Below are 19,820 nucleotides of genomic sequence, written 5' to 3'. Positions count from 1 at the left end.
TATGTCTTCAACGTCCTGAATCTTTTCTCCAGTCCAACGCACTACGTTCTCAGAGAAGCTTTCAACGTCTTGAACCCTATCAGCAACATCACCCTCGACACGGTATTTTTGCCTCGTCCCATTTTTCCTCTGTTTAGGGGGTTAGAAACAAGATACGATACTGAGGCTGAGGGACGTCGTTGTGAATATCATATACACACCGACCTTTTCTCCCACATGCATCAAAAAGGTGCCACTTACAACGCCAGCGGCTGCGCAAAGCACGATGTCGTGGCCAATGTGAGATTCCTTTTGTAGCTCTTGCTCATAATTACCTCATCCATAGAATTGTTGCGGATGTTCGACAGTATGTTCCTCCATTTCACCATTGACATACAACTAGCGGTGATCACGAGTATCCCATTCTGCGATTCAGGGTGGCGGAACTTCCCCTGGGTGTGTTGGGGGAGGGGGGTGCTTTGTAATTTGGTGTGTGATTGTAGGGTTAAGGGGTAGTAGCTCTGGCCTTGAGCTTGAGTATTGTAGTAGATCATCGTCAGAAAGATGGGGAGAAAGCGAGGAAAATAGAAGGATGGAGTTCTTGTGCCACAAACCGTAGTGGAAATTGCTGCTTGGGCAAGAAAGTCCGAGGACGGTCTGTTCGAATGGGCAGCACGGTAGAGGAAGAAAAAGGAAAGGAGCGAAGCTTCAAGGGAAAATGTCTTCAAATGGAAAAGAGCCGACAATTTTAACTTCTTAAGTCGCTTTTAATTGGGCCACAGGTTGCATCAACAAGGCCTTCAAAAAGAATACAGCGTGAGCCATCGGCTCCGCGTTCTCTATCAACTCTAAGGTTGAATGATGTGGATCCTGCAGATGGAAATACTATAGAGAAAGATCAGCCGTTGCCCAGCGGGGATCGTCTTCAGCCGCTCAATCAGGATATGTAAGCCATTTACATAATTTTTGGGTTAATTCCAGGCAACCCTGTTCGAATCTGGGGCACCTCAGCCCCGTGGCCCGGGTACAAAATTGACCTCAATGGGGCAAGACATGTTGACCTGTCCGGCCAACCTAATGACATCGATGTTCACAAAACTTATTACCATACTCCGGAGAAGTCCCTGCGATTCCATTTGTCATTGTTGATTCCAATCGTCTCATGATTCTAGGAAGTGTTTTCCTACATTGCGGTCTTGCAATCCCGACCTTGATCTTTTGGCCCTGGCCCTTTCTTGCGCAGGTTCGAAATCACATACCGTTCCTGGACGTGTTTGGTGCCTCGCTTCAGAGTAGTGAATCCTCTGTATGGTTGGGGAATCTATATGCGCGATTGGTTCCATCCGCATCGGATCCATGATTGAAGCATTTATCATCAGTGGGAATTCTATAGACTAGGGCTTTTGCTGGTGACTGTTCTGCTATTCAACGTCATCGCCCTCGAAGTCCGTCGCTTAGCTTTTGGCCGAATCTTTGCAGAAACCATTGGTGAGAAGGGCATTTTCAGCTGAGTTGCGCGTGGGAGGTCCAGATGCATCTACCGGGCAAGGGGGCCGTATTGGTGCGGCGAAGGAAGTGAAGGCTGCCATCCAAATGAGCAGGAAAATGATCAAGCAGCCAGGTTTCCTGATCTTGTCAATGTATGCGGCTTGGGCCTCCTCTCTGTTCACGCTGAATTTGATGTTATGTCTCTCTAAACTGGGACAGGGTAATCGTCCTGCCATCGACAGCTGCTTGGAATTTCGGTATCAGCCTTTACCGATATCGGCCGGCTGATGTTGAGCTCTGCATTCTCTCCCCTTGGCTTTAGGATCTTCGTTGGCACTGCCATTCCTAAAAGTGTCCTGGCAAAGTTGTTCTCGCCATCATCCGCCTCGGACGGAGAGCATGACATTCCAATAGGCTATTGTCTGGACACCTCACACCGCTCGCAGGACTACGGCCATGGCGTTTCTTCCATGAGTAGCCATTAGATATGCTGTCAGTTCAAGGGGACCATGTTTCCGGTGGCAGTGGTATGTGTCTTTGCGGGTCTTGTCGCATACATCTTCAATCTGGTGATTGCTGAATGTTATGCTTCGATAATGGAAATTTTGACACCGATGGCCTGCAACCCGGAATGACTGGTCATCTAGCATGACTATCAGTGGTGGAACAATACCGTGGATAGAGAATGAATTTTTCCTGTTATCCTCATGTCTTGGCCGGTATAGCTGTCATTCGGCCGCTGAAAGTTTGCGTTCGGGGCGGTAGCAACCGGTATTGAGGGTCGAGTGAAATGACGATACGGGGCATTGCAGGCAGCAGCCATCGTTGCTGGCATTCGACTCGCCCTAACAATACTGCCTACGGCAGCGTTACTCCGCTGGAAGGGTGTTCATATGATTCCTCCTTACCCACGGTCAAAGCGAGCGGACAAAGAAGCGGGATGAGAACCAGTGATTCTTGAACGACCCAGCGACGTAAACACGGAAGACCAAATATGTTGGAGGCGGGAAAACAAACTCGATAACCGGAAATTGGACGGCGGAACCATTTGAAATTGTGTTAACGACACAATGACGTTATGGCAGCTGACTGAATGTCTTCACCCATAGCCCGTCCTCGGAAACCATCCATCCAGAATGAATATGAATTGAATGCTCGCCCTGTTCAGGAACTGGTCCTGCCAGGCTGCTGGTATTTATACACGTTTGACCGACCCCTTTTCCCGGTAAAGAGGCTCTTGCTACTAACCAACTGTTCAACACGATATTACCCATTACGGCTGCAGGAAGAACTGGGATGTGCTAGCCGTCATCTGCATGTAGCTGAAAAAAGTCGAGGAGAAAGCCTTTTCATGTATTGTAGCTCTCTGCCCTCCTTTGAAAGCGAATTTTCCGACCAAGGAAGGCAGTCAAGGATAGTAGAAACCATGTTGGGAAGTCAGCGTCCAATTGCGGTGTCAGTGGCCCATTATTGGAAAAGGGGCTATCATTCCTATTCAGGATGTAGAGGATCCAGCGAACAAATCTACTCCACGGGTCCCATCTACCTCAGAATCTCTGTTCTTCTTGGTTCCATGAGGCTGTTGCTCACTAGACTATAGCTCCCTCAGCGGGCTACAACAGACAACAGCACAGGCAACAATGCTATGGGCTTTATCCTCTGATCGGATCCGGTCAGAGCACTGTGGAGTCTCGGGAAGAGATATGGAGGAATGCGTTATTTTTCTGAATAAGTAGGAAGGTTGCGAGTTGCTACGATGCCAAGCCAACCGCATCACGTGCTTTCCAACAACCCTTTGAACACCCATGGATGGTTTAAACTGAGTCGTGACTGAATAGATCTCCCTCTCACTGATTTGGTGATAAAGTTTGGAACTTGGTCATCTGGTGCCGTGATGCCGCGCCTTTGTCAGCAATGGAGACACGAACTATAGCAAAGAAGGAAGGTCGATGGTTACAGCGATACTCTTCGTAAGCACAGCGACTACTTTATGATTGGTGTGTTCTTCGCTAGGTCGACAACATGGCGGGAAGGGCAGGGATTCGGGTCTTTATTCAGACGCCCCCAGAACGGAGCATCCCGGCCAGACCCCGACGACAGTTTTCCCAATTAGCCCGAGATAGGTTAGTTGCGCTTACCTAAAAAGCTCTGAAGTGTCCTCTTAGAGTCAGGACTAGTCAGTAGGGTTAAATGCTTGGTGGGCGCTGTACCGTGTCTGGGTTTTCACCCAACCCCACCGTGATGTGTCTCATCTGTTGCTGTCACCAAATCCTTTCCCCGGGGCCACGCCTCGGTTCTCTCGGCCTTTAGAGAGGGTGCGACCCGCATCTCAATCCTAACTCATCCATTTGTACATTCCACATCATATCTCGTGCTTCCCGTCTCCCTCTTCATCTGTCTCGATCACTTCACATTTTTGTATATTAAACCGACCACCGGGAGACTTCCAGACTCGTTTTCGCGCATCCATCAGGTCGACCATTTTACCCGTCACATATCTTCCATCCTCAATTCGCCCCTCCCCATCACACGCAAATCCGTGAGATCTTGCCTCAACCTTTCCTTCGCCACACAAACGAGACCCGTTGAATCCATCATCCGTTGCTGTCACATCCGAATGTCCGAAAAACTTTGTATATAAACAATTTCCCGAAGAGATAGAAGAGACAAGGGAGAGGGAAAAAAAAAACCTACACCACCACCAACATGGATATCGTCGATCGTGATGTGGAGCGGGCTGAAGTCCAGGCGACGCGGACCTGGTCACAAGAGAGCAAAGAACGCCGTTCTCTTCGCAGCCAGAGATCCAGAGACTCCACATCTTCCGGGTCCAGCAGGTCAACATCTTCTAGTGCACCTTCAATGCGTAGAATCGCTACGGCTAGAGCCTCTAATGCTGAACTGGGGGCTGCCCGGACAAGAACTCATCCGATCGAAGACCTCCGAACCGAGACACATCGCCTGCAGCAGAGCCAGACAGTTGGAGCGAGCGTCAAATCACGGGTTGATTCAAGGCCCCTTCCAGAGTTTGGAGGAGGGAAGCCGTATCCTCCGCAATTACCTGCGCAGGAAGAGTATGTGGTGGAATTTGATGGCATGGATGATCCGCTCCATCCACAAAATTGGCCTTTTCCGAGAAAGTGGGTTGAGATCCACAATGGCGGATGAGGATCAAATACTGATGCTGACGGCGCCCTTAGATTATACATCGGTGCCATGCTCGCCTATACCTGCTTGTGCAGTACATTCACATCCTCCATCTTTTCGGCATCGACTGGCACGGTTGCCTCGGTCTTTGGCGTCAGTGTGGAAGTCTCCACCCTGAGCACGTCTCTGTACGTCCTGGGATATGCTTTTGGACCGCTTATTTGGGGACCTTTCTCCGAATTACAGGGTCGAAAACTCCCAATTTTGGTCGGCCTGTTCGGCTTCTCAGTCTTTTGTTTCGGTTGCGCCGCAGCAAAGGACTTGCAAACCGTGATGCTCTGTCGATTCTTTACCGGCTTCTTTGGTTCTTGTCCGCTGGCGGTTGTGGCTGCCGTATTCGCTGATATGTTCGACAACACCCAGAGAGGACCTGCCGTCGTGATTTTCTCTTCCATGGTCTTCATGGGGCCTATGCTCGGACCCTTCATTGGTGGATTTATTGATACCTCGTCCTTGGGATGGCGCTGGAACGTGTACCTTCCCGGGATCATGGGCTCCCTGGCAGTGGTCCTCAATCTCTTCTTCCTCCAAGAGTCCTATGCGCCGGTCGTTTTGGTCGGCAAGGCCTCTGAATTACGACGACGAACTAAGAATTGGGGCATTCACGCCAAGCAAGAGGAAGTGGAGGTCGATTTCCAGGAGCTGATTGCTAAGAACTTCTCTCGCCCCATCCGATTGTTGGTCTCCGAGCCCATTATTTTGGCCATTACCTGCTACATGTCTTTCATCTACGGCCTTTTGTACCTTTTCTTGACAGCCTACCCTCTTGTCTTCGAGGGAGTTCATCAAATGAAACCCGGTGTGGCCGGACTGCCTTTCTTCGGAATGGTGGTGGGGATATTCATTGTCGCCGGCTACATCATCTACGACGCGAAGAATTACAACAAGAAGCTGGCGGCCAATGATGGCATTCCCGTCCCCGAGTGGCGTCTACCACCGGTCATGATTGGAGGCACTTTATTTGCTATCGGTCTCTTTTGGTTCGGCTGGACCGGCTACAAAAGATCCATTCCTTGGATTGTACCGACTTTGTCCGGATTGTTCACCGGTTTCGGCCTTTTGGCCATTTTTATCCAATGTTTCAATTACCTCATCGATTCGTATCTCATGTTGTAAGTGGGAAAATTAAAACGAGGAAATGTCCCCCGTTCGCCTCTTGTTCACACTGACACACCACACAGCGCTGCCTCGGCCATTGCAGCAAACACATTTCTCCGTTCAGTGGCCGCGGCCGGCTTTCCATTATTTGCGCGTCAAATGTTTGACGGCATGGGCATTGAATGGGCCGGAACTCTACTAGGTTGCGTTGCCCTGTGTCTCGTACCGATTCCAGTCGTCTTTTACCTATACGGCAAGAAGCTACGACGGAAATCGAAATTCGCTCCCACCATGGCGATCAAGAGACCTGTGGACGAAGAAGACAGCGGGGAAGATGATGAAATGCAGATGGCCGCGCTGTATGCTACGAGGAGCAGAACTCATCATGATCTTGAGTCGGTAAGGTCCCGAGCCCGATCCAAGACTAATGGCTCTTTGGGGGTTACTGGCGGCGACGTTACAAACCAGGATCAGGAGAAGAGGAGATGAAAAACCACGGCCACTTAAGTGAGAATGGAAGAGGAAGTATGATTGCAGAGTCCAACAAACTTTGAATCTGTCTTGGGATATCAAGATCCCGGGCAACAGGATTGCTATGTCGTTGGAGGAAGTAGAGCTTGAAAGTGTCAAATCCATAATTGCAATAGTCTCCATGTCTAGCATACGCGTTCTTTTTATTCCTTATGAGACCATGCAAATTCGCTAGAGAAAGACACAAGTGCCGAGTGTAGATAAGATGATGGTTCCCAGTGGTGGTCCTCCAAGCTTTGTTTCCCCGTATTCGTGGACCGTGCGCATATATGTCTTCAAAGTCTGTCTGTTCTTGTTTCCCACAACCGGCCTAGCCCCATCCATGGAAACCCAATCCGGCGCATCCGCAATGCAAACTACTTAGCCCCCATCCTTTCTTCGTACCTCCGCCTCACAGCCAAACGGCAGTGGCAGCGCCGGCACCTTCGTCCAACCTGGTGCGGGCGACTTCTCTGATCTTCTTTCCATCCCACCCCAGCACGAAAACATAGCCTTGCTCACTATCCGTCAAGGCGAGGTACTCGACGCCATCGACCGTGGGACCTGGCTGAATAGCATTGGCCCACCCACCGCTCGTCGCCGTCCTGTACATGCACAACAGGCCAGCATAGGGGTCGGGGTCCAGCGTGGCCCCGTTGGCGTGGCTGTCGGACATGTTTGTCGCAAGGCGCAGAGAGCTATCAATCCTCCCGTCCTCAGTCAGTTTGAACACGGCGACATAGCCCTTCTTCTCAGGCTTCAGGCCGCGGGTGCTTGCATACAGGTACTGAGGCTTGTCGCCGTGCGAGAAGCTGGTGCGGACCTCGTCGGCCCAGAACTCCTCTTCTCGCTCGTCAGCCGGGATGATGCGGACGCCCTGCTCATGCGACAGATTCACGCCGCCGTTGGCGGTGGAAAACACATCCACCATACTGGTATGCTCTTGCAAGCAATACACGTACTTTCCTGCCGGATGCGGCCAGACGTGGCGGGGTCCATCGTTGGGCCGTGGCGCAATGTGTTTCTCTCCCAGCGTCACGGACCCGGTCGGAGAGACGGCAAATGTCCAGATACAGTTCCTTCCGATGTCGGCGACATAGAGGGCTTCGCCGGACGGGGATAGGTCTGTGGAATGGGCGCCATGCCGCAGGCCGCCAAAGTCCATGACGCTGCCGTCGTCTCGCTGGGTAGTGGAGTCGAGGAACGAGATGTTCTGTAGGGGTTCGATCGACGACGTGGGCGCGTCGTATCCGTTGGCGTTGTTGGTGATTCCATTGGTAGTCCCATTAGTGAGAGACGTGGACACGAAGTTCCCAGTCTCGGGGTCGAGGCTGAAGACCTCCCCGGTCGCCCCGCCCGCGGAATACACGGCGACATCACTGGCGGTGACGTACCCGCTGCGGGAGCGGGTCAGGGCTCTTCCGAGGAGACGGATATCCGTGGGCGAGTTTACTGTATAGGCGACCACCGAGGGAGGTTCGGTCCAGGCTGTGGCGTAAAGATTCCGGGGGCCCTTCTTTTGGGGCGGGGTCAAATGGAGCCAGGAGTGGGATCCAATGGCCGATGAGCGATGCAGAATTTGGAGGTCTCCCGTTGCTTTGGAAGATGATGTGGATGGAGGGGTGAATCTAAGAGTGTATAGATGGGGGGTTGTGAAAGTGCCAACGAAGAAGTCGTAGCTTTCGGACATGGTAGACGGAACTGTGCTATATGGATGAACTTCGGATGCGATTCGAAGCTGTTGTATTGGTGATAATTCAATGACTGCCGTAACAACAAGCTCAGACGGTTCGAGGGGATTTTGTGGTCTAATTTGAGTACCCGTCAATAGGTTGGACACAATGAGATCTTTGGAAATCGTAGAATGTATGCCTCTTGTTTCAGGGACCAACAATGTTTCCCTGGCTTGGAGGTGGGAACAGTCTTTTATCCGGTGCGGACCTGTCCTTCGGCAATTCGAGGTGGTCAGATTTGCCTCCGTTGGGCCTTATTGCGGGACCGAGGTGGTGCTAGCTCTTCTATTTCTCCCTGTTTCTCGAGACCCAGGATCGACAGTGCAAACATGTGATAAATTTCAACCAGTATCGAATGAGAACGCTACTACGGGAAATGTATCTAGAAATGGAGAGACGATTGTTGACTGAATGGTCTTTTTGATCAATGGCGCGACAGGCTGGGCAGTTGGTGATGGGTTCGGGACCGGGATCTGGAGAAAAGGTTCTCCGATGCCCGCATCCGATAAGCTAAGCCGTATCAGGCATGTGGCAGGACATCTCCGCGCTCACTCAGCCTTGTCAACGAAAGAATACCGCCCTAATCCCCGATGGAGAGATAGTTATATATGTGATACGTGAACCTGAAGAAGACAGAATTGTAGGTGACCAACAATTCATGTTGATCAATAGCCGCTTTAGAAATGAAGAAAGCATGTGAGCATCCCACTCTTCGCCTAAGAGCAGTGAGCGAGCATACACCACAGCTTCATTTTGCACATCCGCACAAAACAGCCGCGCTCAATTTGCGCAACCAGAAAGTTGGCAAAAGAAAAAGGAAGAACAAAAGCTTTCCCACTCAACCCGAAAACCCTTCTGGGAGGGGGAGAGGGCGGGGGGAAACGCACTCTTCAATGTAACCTGAGCGCGTTCATCCGGTCGAGAGTCACCGGTGGTGCCGGAGAAAAAAAGAAAAGGAGAGAAAGAAACCGCCATCTATTGAATATTTGTAGGATACTTAAGTTCATACCAGTTCTCACACGCCAAACCCTCCACCTCTTTGCCCAAAAGGTATGACTACCAGATCACAGGATCTATAGATACTGAGGTACGGGGTAACCATACGCAACGCCTAAGAAGTTATCATGTATACCACTCTGTCCCTCCTGATGCTGCATGCCGTAATTATATGGCACATCTGTATACGGACCTGTGTCGTCAACAGGAGGGTACGCACCTGTATCTTCAACAGGGTACTCACCTGAGGCCTCAACAGGAGGATATGCACCTGTATATTCAGTAGGGTACCTCTCGTTTGGGTACCTGCTGTTGTCGTAGTATTCTTCGCCAAAATATTCCTCCGCTTCGTTGTACCAAAACTCTTCACCTTCATTCCAGGGGCCTTCGTAGTTGTCATAGTGATAGTCGTACTGGTCGTCATATCCGTCGCCCCAGTCCTCATAATAGCCATATTCATCGTAGTAGTAATCGTAGTCCATGGGATATGGTACCTGAGAACGGGACGATGATCAAGTACACGAGAAAATTAAGAGTGGGAAGGTTGGCAGATTGTCATTATTGTTCCGGATTCAACAAATGGTTCATGCATATGGTCTTTGGCTGTTGAAGCAACTACGATCTTGTATCAGAAGTTTGTCGGCATTGCCTAGCCCGTTCAGAGGCACAACAGAATTCGGTAGTAGCTAGGTTTCCGCATTGGAATCTAGAACTCGGAGCTATATTTGATGCTTACTCCACGTGGCCAACTATACCCAGAAGAAAAAAAGTGGATCCAGAAGCAGACGGAACATTTTACGGTATGGGCAAGAAGGGACTCGCTGTTCCTGAAGTCTTTGCAACCCCTAAGATTAGCTCTGGACTGATAATGCCCGTGTGATTTGGATATAGCTCCATTCAATCTGCGTGGTCCGAGGCACACATTGGAGGACGAGTGGTTCTTTTCTCTTCCGCGGTTAAATGCAAGGCCTCTCCAAGATTTACAGCGCGTGGTAGGGATGTGTTCAGATTGGGGAGTGGCTGGTGCGGGGCGACAAGGCTAGGCCCCCTGAGATACTCGTAGATATTCCGAGGCACAACCATTCAGGGGCCAACTTTTGGTTTCCCATTCCCGATCAGCTAAACAATAGGGCATTATTTTTGAAGATTGCATTCCTCCGTGATGGCCTACTAAGAATGCCGCAATTGATGGGGATATCAAATCAATTCAGCCCCTTAAACATCACCCAAGGAAGTTACTGAAGACCGATAAGCATAATTGGATGGGGGCGGTGATTCCTAAGAAGAAATCCTGGACGCTGTATATTCGCATCAGCTTATGGCTCTGGGGGAAATGAAACAGTCATTTTCAATTTCTCACGATCGAGCTTGATAGGTGTTGTCATGTTCGAGCAGTGGTCGAGTGATTCCAAAACTTGCGCCCTTGTGTGTGCGTGTGTGTGAAACTATGTATCTACAATTCTATTTTTCTGCCAAGATCGTTTTCCAAAGAATCTATATCCCTCATGCACGAATGTTGCGTACAAAGGTTCCGGCGACATCTGCCTCCCCGCTTTCCCTTTGCGCCAGGCCCGTGTATTCAGGGCCTTCTCCAATCTTCATGAAGCCAGGGATCTGCAGTCTACTGTCAGAGAAAGAATCATTTTCAAGGATTTGTATTTGTAATACTTACTTCCTCCTTCATGAAAGCCAAAATCTTGCTGTTGCCTATGAATACCTCCGCTGGCGGCTCCTCCATAATAACTCTCATTGCCAAAATCATTTTCGTCGCCAGTCGTTCCATAGTATTCGTCCTCGTTCCTTCCAGTGCCAAACTCCCACTCATCTGAGGTTGGGTCGAACCCATATCCGAAGCTTTGTGTTTCATGACCTGCGCCCCCTCTGCCCTCGTTCGGCCCTCTCTCGTCGTTACCATATGCTTGATTTGCATACGATGGTGTATTTGCTGCATATCGTTCATTCCCAGTTGGGGATACATATGGTTCATCGTCGTAGTGAGATCCATCGTCATCGTCGTCATAGTACATGGCATCCTGATCTGCATAGTCGGCGGCACCGCCATGCATATAATGTTCTGCATATTGAGGTCTTTCGAGGTCATATTCTGCCGAGTGACGATATTCTTCCTCGTATCCATATTCCTCATCCTCCTGGCCAAATCCTTGTTGCTCCGTATAGTATGCGTCTTCCTCATCTGCAAATCTGACTCTTTTTGGGGGAACTTCGGGGTAATAAGGTTCTTCGGCAGTTTGGTGATCGTTGTTGAAATCTTGATCGTGATGATCATAGCCCTGATTTTCATCGTATTCCAACACTTCTTGTGGCCTCTCAGATGTCGTCTCCGTGTATTTCGTTCTCAGAATGTACTCTCCAAACAATTTCACGACTTTGGATCTGTCACCACTGGCTACTGCTTCTAGGAGAAGAGCATAATCTTGAAGTTCATCCCTCCAGTTTTCATTGGGCATGCTTTGCTGATTGTATTCTTGCTGAGCGTTAATACAGGTACATAATGGTTCGCACGTTGATGCTGAAAGTTCTGTCTTTTTCTCTCTCGGATGACGACCTTCGAGCCACTGTGACAAAGCTATTGCAGGATTTATCGTCTGAAATATTTTTAGAGAGTCGGCCGGAATATCTGGACGGGGCTTTTTCTTCTTGTTCTTTTTTCCTAGCCATGATTCTATTCTGGCCACAAAGTGAACCGGAGCTTCTCTCAATCATTGAGAAGCTTCTATATCTGGTAGCTTTCTCATGGCCCGACGCTGGTCATTCTCAGACGCCAAGGATTTGTAGCTACTACTCATTCTCTCTCACCAAAATAGATGATTAAACAAACCCACTTATTATTCAATTGATCTACTGGCCCGAATCGTCTATGCAGTTTCCGTTGGTACGAAATGGGGCCGGGCATCGGGAAGGGATTTTTGGCGCTTTGGGATCGTGCATATGCTGACAAGGTGGATCCGAAATTCCTCTAACATTGGGTGTTGGCTCCGAAAAAAATGTCGGTAAAGCGATAAAAATGGGTGTTCTCTACATCTTCCGGAATGCTGAAGCCAGAGCGAGATTTCAGCATATAAGAGCCCGGGGTACAGCTGCTTGTACTTCTCTTGCTGCAATCCATCCCATCAAAGTGACTCCGATCCCTGAAAAATATACCTTATATCTACTTGTCATCTTTTCTATCTCTCCATTGAAAAATGGCAGGCCTCCTTGAATTTGGTTCCAACTTTCTCTTCGGAGGAGGAGGAGAGGACACCAGCCAACCCGTCACCGCCAACAACACCACCACCACCGCAACTTCTCAATCTCAATCCCAATCTCAATCTCAAAGTGAAGGTGGCAATTCCACGAGTGACGCCAAAGGTGGAGCAGGTGGTAATTCCAAGAGTGACGCCGAAGGTGGAAAAGGCGGAAGAGGGGGCGATACTACTATTGGTGACATCTCTGGGGGAGATGGTGGTGCTGGAGGACAAGGTGGCGAGGGAGGTCATTCCAATTCAGAGGTCGGTCCCATTACCAACAACAACGACAACTCCGATTCGAGTCAGACGGTTATCAACTGCGGTATGCCATACAGCATGCCTCAGAGCATGTATGGACAAAATATGTACGGCAACGAACACGGAGAAATGCAAAGCTATGGCATGTACCCAAGTGAAGGTGAAATGCAAAGCCAGGGCATGTACCCAAGCGAAGGTTATGGCGAACCATATGGGGGTGAACAAGGCTACGAGGGCGAGGACGGAATGGAAACGGGATATGGCCAGCAGTATCCTGAGGCAGGTTACGAATACCCAGTGGGGGCCGTGGCGTACTAAGGAGGTCTGCTTTGTGATTGTGTTTCTTTGCACTCGTTAGATCGTTTTCGTTCTTTATTCAGTACTGGTATCGGCATTGCTTCCAAACCTGTTCATACAAGTTTGCTATATTCTACAAATACAAATCCAGTTGATGGTTTATGTCGACTAAACGTGGGAGATGCTGTACTCTGGTAGATCCGAACCCAGCCTGATTCCCATGACGTACTGTCCGGTCAACTTCTCACAACCTGCGCCTCAAACAGCTCTCGGTCAAACCAATTCACTCCGTTCCATTTGGATTATGGTTCTTGATAGTGATAAGAACGGTGGGGTTGCTCAGAGATGCGATGCCGGATAATGTCGTAATGTCTGCCATCTCCACGGGGGGCGGCGCCCCTTTCACACTCTTGAGAAAACAGCATCATAGCCGCTCAGCGAGCTGGCTTCCGGGGTATTGAACTCTTCACGCCATATATTATCTCAACAAATGTGCCGAAAGATACCAGATCACTCGGCCATGGGCAACAAAACAAATCAAGACCCTCTGCTCCAATGCAAATTTCACGATTCTCTACCTTGGGTCCCTCAACAATTTCGAAAGGCCAGCCTACGCCGCTGAATACAAAGGCTGAACGCAGTTCTCTGAAGGGACTGGAGTAAGCCCATGAATTCGGCATAAATGTCATACTGATCCCAACCAATGACAGCAATAGCGGACAGTGAACTACGAGCGTTGTCCGATGTGGGACCACAGCAACAGTATCTTTCGCATATGAGGACCTTGCTTGGGATACCCACGTGGCCGACTAGGAAGAGTAGTTGCGAAGTGCAAGTCGTAGACCACCCCGTCTTTGGTTTATGTCTCGACACGCATACCATGTCTTCTCGAGGATTTGGCAGACTTGTCGATCACATTCTAGCCTGAGGTCAGGTGGTAGCAGGCCGATGCTGAGCTGATGTCGCCGCCGATACCGCCTGGGCACCCTGGCTTATCATAGAGACAAGGACAGGGCCTCGTTCCTGGTACACGTATGGACGTGTTGAACAGGGGCCCATAATGTATAGGCTCCACCATTGAAACACTGGTGGGAGGGTTACACGAGGTATTCGCATGTCTACAAAGAAACCCTCAACAGCTCAACAATTAGATAGAGAACAGAGCACTCTTTCCACTCAAGTTGCACAAGAAGTTTGACACCTGCTACTCCACACAACTCTTAGAACAACAAGACACAGATAGACCATAACAACGACTACTTCAGTCAGCCTTTGCCATTGCGGTATTCCCTTTCTCCTTTTCTTCCTCCTCCTGCCCCGGATATGACACAATGTGGACTGCCAACAGCCTCGTGTTACTCTCTTTTGTTCTTTGGAACTCTGAATCGTAACATGTCGTATGGTTCTAAAGGACTAGGGAATCGTTAAGGATTTGCAATACTGGCCACTCCATTTGCTGATCTATTGTGGATGCTTCTCAACCCAGAACAGTACTTTCTCTATAAACCCTTCTGGGTTCTCTTCGGCGCACCAATGACCGCTATCAGAGACAGTCTCAGATGCGGTGACCTCGTACATTTCCTCATTTGCCGCCTCGGCTATCGGAGTAATGGGACTGTGCGCGCCATTTAGCGTCATGCTAGGGACTTTTGCTTTGCCTTTCTCCTTGAACCACTGAAGATTGTCTTCACGATCCTTGTGAAGAGCACGATACACCCCAAATGCACACCGGAGAGCCCCTGGCTTGGAGTACTTTCCCACATATACGTCAAGGTCTTGGTCAGTTAGAAACTTCGCATTATTCGAACCCATGTCGAAGAAGTGCTGAAGATAGATTCGCTCTTTCCCTTGCACCAGCCGCTCGGGCAGGTCGCTTTGCCAATGGAAGGCAATGTGCCAAAGACCACCACCCAATCCTGCAGGGATGATCTGATCATATATCTTGGTACCGGGAACGGGGCCTTCACCCCAAACCAAGGAGGCGGTGGCATCGGGGTAGCGGCTGGCGTATGCGTGTGCAATCCCACAACCAGTATCGTGGCCAACCAAGTGAATCTTTTCCTCAACCTTCAAATGATCACGGATGATTGCACGAAAGTCGGCAGCCATATTAACAAAGTCAAAGCCGTCATGAGGATGCGAAGAGTCCCCGGCTCCTCTGTAATCGGGCGCAATAACACGGTATCCGGCGTTGGCGAACGGAGTAATAACATGTCGAAATTGATAGTGGGTTTGCGGAAAACCATGTATCAGCAGGAGAGTCCCCCTAGTCTTCGTGCCCTCAGGTGGTTCGCAGCGGATATAGTGGATACTTACTTCATTGCCTTCAACAAAGGACCCAGAAGCAATGTATTTGCAGGATTTCCACCGTGAACTATCCCATGTTTGCGCCATTTTCTTCTTTGTCTATGTGCAGAATTCAGAATGTTGTGCAACAGCTCGACGGTTATATATACCCGTGCGCTGACGGTGATTCGGAGTCATACTGAACCTTGAGAGAATGGGCTACCAGGTCAGACGTTTTGTATTCCTTCTGAACTGTGTATCACTAAGCTTATCTTACATGGGCCGTGATATGTTCTACAACCGTATTTACCAGACTCTCGCCTGATTTCCGACTCAAGCGCATGTACAGAGTGATACATATGCTCAGTCTTAGTATGCTAGGTACGCTTCCTTCGTATGTCAGATGTGGATATGTACACACAGCTCGCATCCTCAACCTAAGTGCCGGTACCAAATCTATGTCTATTATAGTTTATCCGCGGAAGAATCCGCTACCTTTCTATAACCGACCCTTCGCGCTCCACATCACTAATGACAAGGAGAACAGGGCGTTCGTCCATTTCATGGAGCTGTGATTTTACGGAGGACTTGTCCTATTTCGAAGGGGCCCATGGGACCGTCAGACTCTATACTTCGAAGCGTGCACGAACCGTACAACCCTTCCGACGGTCTTTACAAGCCTTGGCGTCGCCACATATTACAGTGCGAGGACTTTTTGGCACGTGATACTGCATCACAGAGCCTTATGCCAAGAGTCGCGTGAGATAGCCTCGCCTTGGCAAACTGGCCGACACCAACTCTACTGCAGGACTGCTGCCAATGTGTGCTCACGTGACCTTATGTAATCCTTCACACCTTTGTCGAGGACGATCAGACACGTCTACGAACCTGTTTATATCAGCCTACTCATCATGACATCGAAATATTGTCAATAAGAAAGAGTTCTTGGAGCAGTCGTTCTCATACTAAAAGCTATCCACTTCAAAACCTAGCCGATCGTGCACGCCTCTCGAACTAACGGGCTCGCTATTCAGGAAGCAGTATTTAGCCCGTTACTCAGGCTGTGGTCATAATGACGACCAGTAGCTCTGATACGTATATCACACACTCTCCCGGCCTCGATGGTCTTGCTCCCAGGTTGGTGCACATCACTGCCGACCAATGGAACAGCTTCAGGAAAAGAGATACACGCCTGTTACCAAGGAAAAAAATGAGACATTCGTCGGTTACTTGTACCGCGTCCGAGGCTGGAAACAATTCAATGATAGCTCCCGATTTGAAGAATCTGCTGCATGGGCAGCAGAGAGGGCATTCAGCGCTTATTTCAGGGGCCGGGATATTTGGGACGGATTCCGATACCGCATCATGTTTCGTGGAATTTGCTCGTGTACGGACGTGGTCGCCCAGAGTAAAGTACACACGTTTTGGCCTACACTCTGTGACTTTCAGAAGACTGCAACGGCCGGTTGTGGAAGATGTCGGTTCATTGTTCAGAGTATCGCCTTGTTCCAAACGAGGTTTACTGGGATAGCCAGGCACAAGTTGTCATTGCTGCGACCAGAGGGAGTACCGGCGATGCGGGACTCTTCCACGATCGACGAGGGGCGCAAAGAATAACCATACACGACACTCATCCACGCAAGAGGTCTTACCTTTATGTAAATGAGGCCATTTCTCACGATGCTTTCTTGACAAATGATCCCTATTGTTTCAACACAACGCCATTGTTCGAACGAGCCTGGTGCTTCCAGGAGCGACTTCTTGGAAAAAGAGTGGTACACTTTTCAGCCGAGGAGATTGTCTTTGAGTGTGGAGAAAATCTTGATTGTGAGTGCAAGTATATCAAAGCTCAAGGTCGTTCAGGGACGTTCAAGGCCAAAACGCTGAAATCTCTTAGCCGCGTTGTGACTCCAACTTCCCGGGTTGAGCTGTGGTAATCTGTGGTGGAGCCATACTCCGCATACGCACTACGCGACGAGAGGGATAGGCTACCGGCCCTGTCTGGTTTTGCTGGACTGGTTGCTTCGACCGAACTGGGCGAGTATTGCGCCGGGCTATGGAGGCATGAATTCCCATCACGGCTGCTGTGGCGAGTAGTTCGGGCGGCCCCCCGAGAGACCCAGACCCACCGCCCCGAGAAATACTGTGGTCCGTCGTGGTCGTGGATCGCTGTACGTGCTCGAATTGAAGCTCACATTAGCCGGCACTATGCGAACGAAGTCGTTGCAGAAGTGTTGGATGTCCAAACCATTCTGACAAGCCTCGAGGATCGCTTTGGAGCTGTAGATGCGGCTTTTCTGATCCTTGCAGGACCCGCGGTTCATGTCACTCTTCAACAAGAAAGCTCTGGACACCAGCAAACACGAGAACCACACGGCCGCCGGCGATGACGAAAATCCTGAACGTGCCCACAGTGGTGAACCTAACTCTCACAGTACTAGTAGACAACCTTTCCAACTAGACGTGCCTGCAGCGGTCGACGGCCGGCGGGCAGTGTGCATTGCAGTTGAAAGATGGCACCCTCGAATAAACAGTGGACAGGGAACATGCCTCGTGCTCCAAGCGGTTCCGGGCGAAGCAACATACTCTCGTCTTGGAGTTTCGTTCTGTTTCGCTTCATGGTTTCAGGCAGCACGGCGCATGGAGGTCAAGATTGTCTGACCTGATCTTGATTTACCACCAACTTACGCTCCCTCAGCATCGGCCGTTTCAATGAGCTTCGTGTCAGAGCGAGCAGGATGGGCTGTGAGAAGAAGCGGTGTGAATTTCGAAGGAGCTTGTTGATGAGTACAATGAAAAGGCTAAAAATGCTACTGGCACTGTGAGGAATGACCACACTTCCCGGATTGAGATGATCCAGGTACAGTTGCGCCTCAAGCGATGGTGTTCTCAGTGAAAATGGGTGCCCGATTGAGGTTGACCTCGTATTAGTGTACGATGTACAGTCGAGTGCGAAGGAATGGGGTAGATAAGGAACGAAGACATAATAGGCTAAATATATACTCGCCGCGCCTCCATATGCAAAAGGTAGAGTGGACCCGAACGGGTACCCCTTATTGTTGCTATTTGTAGACTGTCGTAGAGATGCGTGCGAGAGGCGGGCGTGGAAGACGACGACAGAATACGGGCAAGGTCAGTGGAAGTCAGGAGGGTGCGACGACGTTAAAGCGGCGGAGGAGGAGTGAGCGGGCACGTGAGCTTGAAGCGCTTTTTACTCGCCTTGTATCGCCAATGATTATTTTATTCGAGTACAATTCATTTAGTGCAGGTCAACAATGACAAAGTTCAAAACATCTGCAGATCTTCTGACAAAACTTATCAATCCCCGCGTCGTCCCTCGAAATGCCTCAACTCCTGACGATAGGCATCTCGCAATCCCATACGCTCTCCTCTCTTCAATTGACCCTCGGCGCCCTTCGTGAAACCACGCAGCTGGCCGCTCAAAAGGGTATATCGATAATTTTATTCCCCGAAGCCTACCTTGGCGGATATCCTCGGAATTGTTCCTTTGGTGCCACCGTCGGATCTCGTACCGATGCCGGCAGAGATCAATTCCTAGCGTACTCGAAATCCGCGGTTGACCTGGGAGACACGCCAATCGGAGCAGGGGACGATTGGATCGAGGGCAAATTGCCTGTCAACAAGGAGACGGGTCGGCGAGGCGACGGAACAAGGGAATACCTGGAAGATGTGGCACGGGAGACAGGTGTATTCATTGTTACCGGCGTTGTCGAGAAAGCAGGTGGAAGTCTCTATTGCGCCGCGGTGTACGTCGACCCGAGGCGCGGAACCATTGGCAAGAGAAGAAAAGTCATGCCTACCGGGTCCGAAAGGCTGGTCTGGGCGCAGGGGCAACCTTCTACACTGAAAGCGGTCACTGCAACCATCAAAGGCGTGAGGGTTATCATGGGATGTGCCATCTGTTGGGAGAATTATATGCCGTTGTTGCGGCACAGTATCTATAGCCAGGGTGTAAATCTGTGGCTGGCACCTACAGCAGATCCTCGGGATACCTGGGAGCCGTTGATGAGAACGGTGGCGTTTGAAGGACGCTGTTTTGTCCTTACTGCCAACCAGTGTATGAAGACGAAGAACTTGCCGAATTGGATCACCCGGTCGCAGGGAGAAGGCAAGGACGCCACGAGAATGCTGGAATCATTGACAAATGGGTCCACGAGCCATGCTGCTGCTGGAGGCCGGCGACTGTCAATGTCGACACGGACGGAAGAAAATCATGAAATCGCTTGGAGATGCAAGGACGCTCCGATTGATGAGTCCGTAGTTCTCGAAACCAACGCCGCCTCGTCCGGCGGTGAAGGGGACACATTTGCGTCGGTCGGAGGTTCTTGTATCGTCAGTCCTATGGGCAAGACTATCGCTGGCCCCGTATGGGAAAAGGAGCGAGAGCTCCTGTACGCCGTAGTCGACTTCGATGATTGTGATCGAGGACACCTGGATTTCGATGCCGCCGGGCATTACTCACGTCCGGACGCGTTCAAGCTGACAGTGGAGGGTCTGGATCTCAATCCGCCGCCTTGATTCGTTCGAGAATGAACTGGGGAGCATAGAACAAGGAATGTCTTGCCGCATAAATTACAACACACATCACCGTATGGAGCGAGATGGAATCGTACTCAAAGATCAGCAAGAGTGATGGGGTTGCTCTCGTCTCGTGCCAGACCATCTCTCTGCGTGCAGAGAGTGGGGATAGCATCCAGCT

General features: G+C 50.2%; 7 protein-coding genes across 7 annotated transcripts; 3 read left to right on the top strand and 4 right to left on the bottom strand.

The window, feature by feature from the left end:
* Positions 1 to 4,173: 4,173 nt before the first annotated feature.
* Positions 4,174 to 6,261, top strand: Z518_02412 (uncharacterized protein; the record flags this gene model as incomplete). The annotated part of the gene is made up of 3 exons (XM_013419440.1): positions 4,174 to 4,607; positions 4,668 to 5,786; positions 5,856 to 6,261. The coding sequence occupies 3 exons, from the start codon at positions 4,174 to 4,176 to the stop codon at positions 6,259 to 6,261; spliced, it is 1,959 nt and encodes a 652-aa protein (XP_013274894.1).
* A 433-nt stretch (positions 6,262 to 6,694) lies between these two features.
* Z518_02411 (uncharacterized protein) lies at positions 6,695 to 7,972 on the bottom strand (the record flags this gene model as incomplete). The annotated part of the gene is made up of 1 exon (XM_013419439.1): positions 6,695 to 7,972. One exon carries the CDS (start codon positions 7,970 to 7,972, stop codon positions 6,695 to 6,697), a length of 1,278 nt encoding a protein of 425 aa, XP_013274893.1.
* Positions 7,973 to 9,088: 1,116 nt separating this feature from the next.
* Positions 9,089 to 9,493, bottom strand: Z518_02410 (uncharacterized protein; the record flags this gene model as incomplete). Its single annotated transcript, XM_013419438.1, has 1 exon — positions 9,089 to 9,493. One exon carries the CDS (start codon positions 9,491 to 9,493, stop codon positions 9,089 to 9,091), a length of 405 nt encoding a protein of 134 aa, XP_013274892.1.
* Positions 9,494 to 10,514: 1,021 nt separating this feature from the next.
* Positions 10,515 to 11,479, bottom strand: Z518_02409 (uncharacterized protein; the record flags this gene model as incomplete). Its single annotated transcript, XM_013419437.1, has 2 exons — positions 10,515 to 10,635; positions 10,680 to 11,479. The coding sequence occupies 2 exons, from the start codon at positions 11,477 to 11,479 to the stop codon at positions 10,515 to 10,517; spliced, it is 921 nt and encodes a 306-aa protein (XP_013274891.1).
* Positions 11,480 to 12,214: 735 nt separating this feature from the next.
* Positions 12,215 to 12,835, top strand: Z518_02408 (uncharacterized protein; the record flags this gene model as incomplete). The annotated part of the gene is made up of 1 exon (XM_013419436.1): positions 12,215 to 12,835. One exon carries the CDS (start codon positions 12,215 to 12,217, stop codon positions 12,833 to 12,835), a length of 621 nt encoding a protein of 206 aa, XP_013274890.1.
* A 1,440-nt stretch (positions 12,836 to 14,275) lies between these two features.
* On the bottom strand, positions 14,276 to 15,208 carry Z518_02407 (uncharacterized protein; the record flags this gene model as incomplete). The annotated part of the gene is made up of 1 exon (XM_013419435.1): positions 14,276 to 15,208. One exon carries the CDS (start codon positions 15,206 to 15,208, stop codon positions 14,276 to 14,278), a length of 933 nt encoding a protein of 310 aa, XP_013274889.1.
* Positions 15,209 to 18,442: 3,234 nt separating this feature from the next.
* On the top strand, positions 18,443 to 19,639 carry Z518_02406 (uncharacterized protein; the record flags this gene model as incomplete). Its single annotated transcript, XM_013419434.1, has 1 exon — positions 18,443 to 19,639. One exon carries the CDS (start codon positions 18,443 to 18,445, stop codon positions 19,637 to 19,639), a length of 1,197 nt encoding a protein of 398 aa, XP_013274888.1.
* Between the last annotated feature and the right edge of the window lie 181 nt (positions 19,640 to 19,820).

The sequence above is a fragment of the Rhinocladiella mackenziei genome, assembly GCF_000835555.1.
Source record: "Rhinocladiella mackenziei CBS 650.93 unplaced genomic scaffold supercont1.2, whole genome shotgun sequence".
NCBI classification, from domain to species: Eukaryota; Fungi; Ascomycota; class Eurotiomycetes; order Chaetothyriales; family Herpotrichiellaceae; genus Rhinocladiella; species Rhinocladiella mackenziei.
The sequence above is the reverse complement of the archived record's forward strand: the minus strand, read 5'-3'. Positions and strand labels throughout refer to the sequence as shown.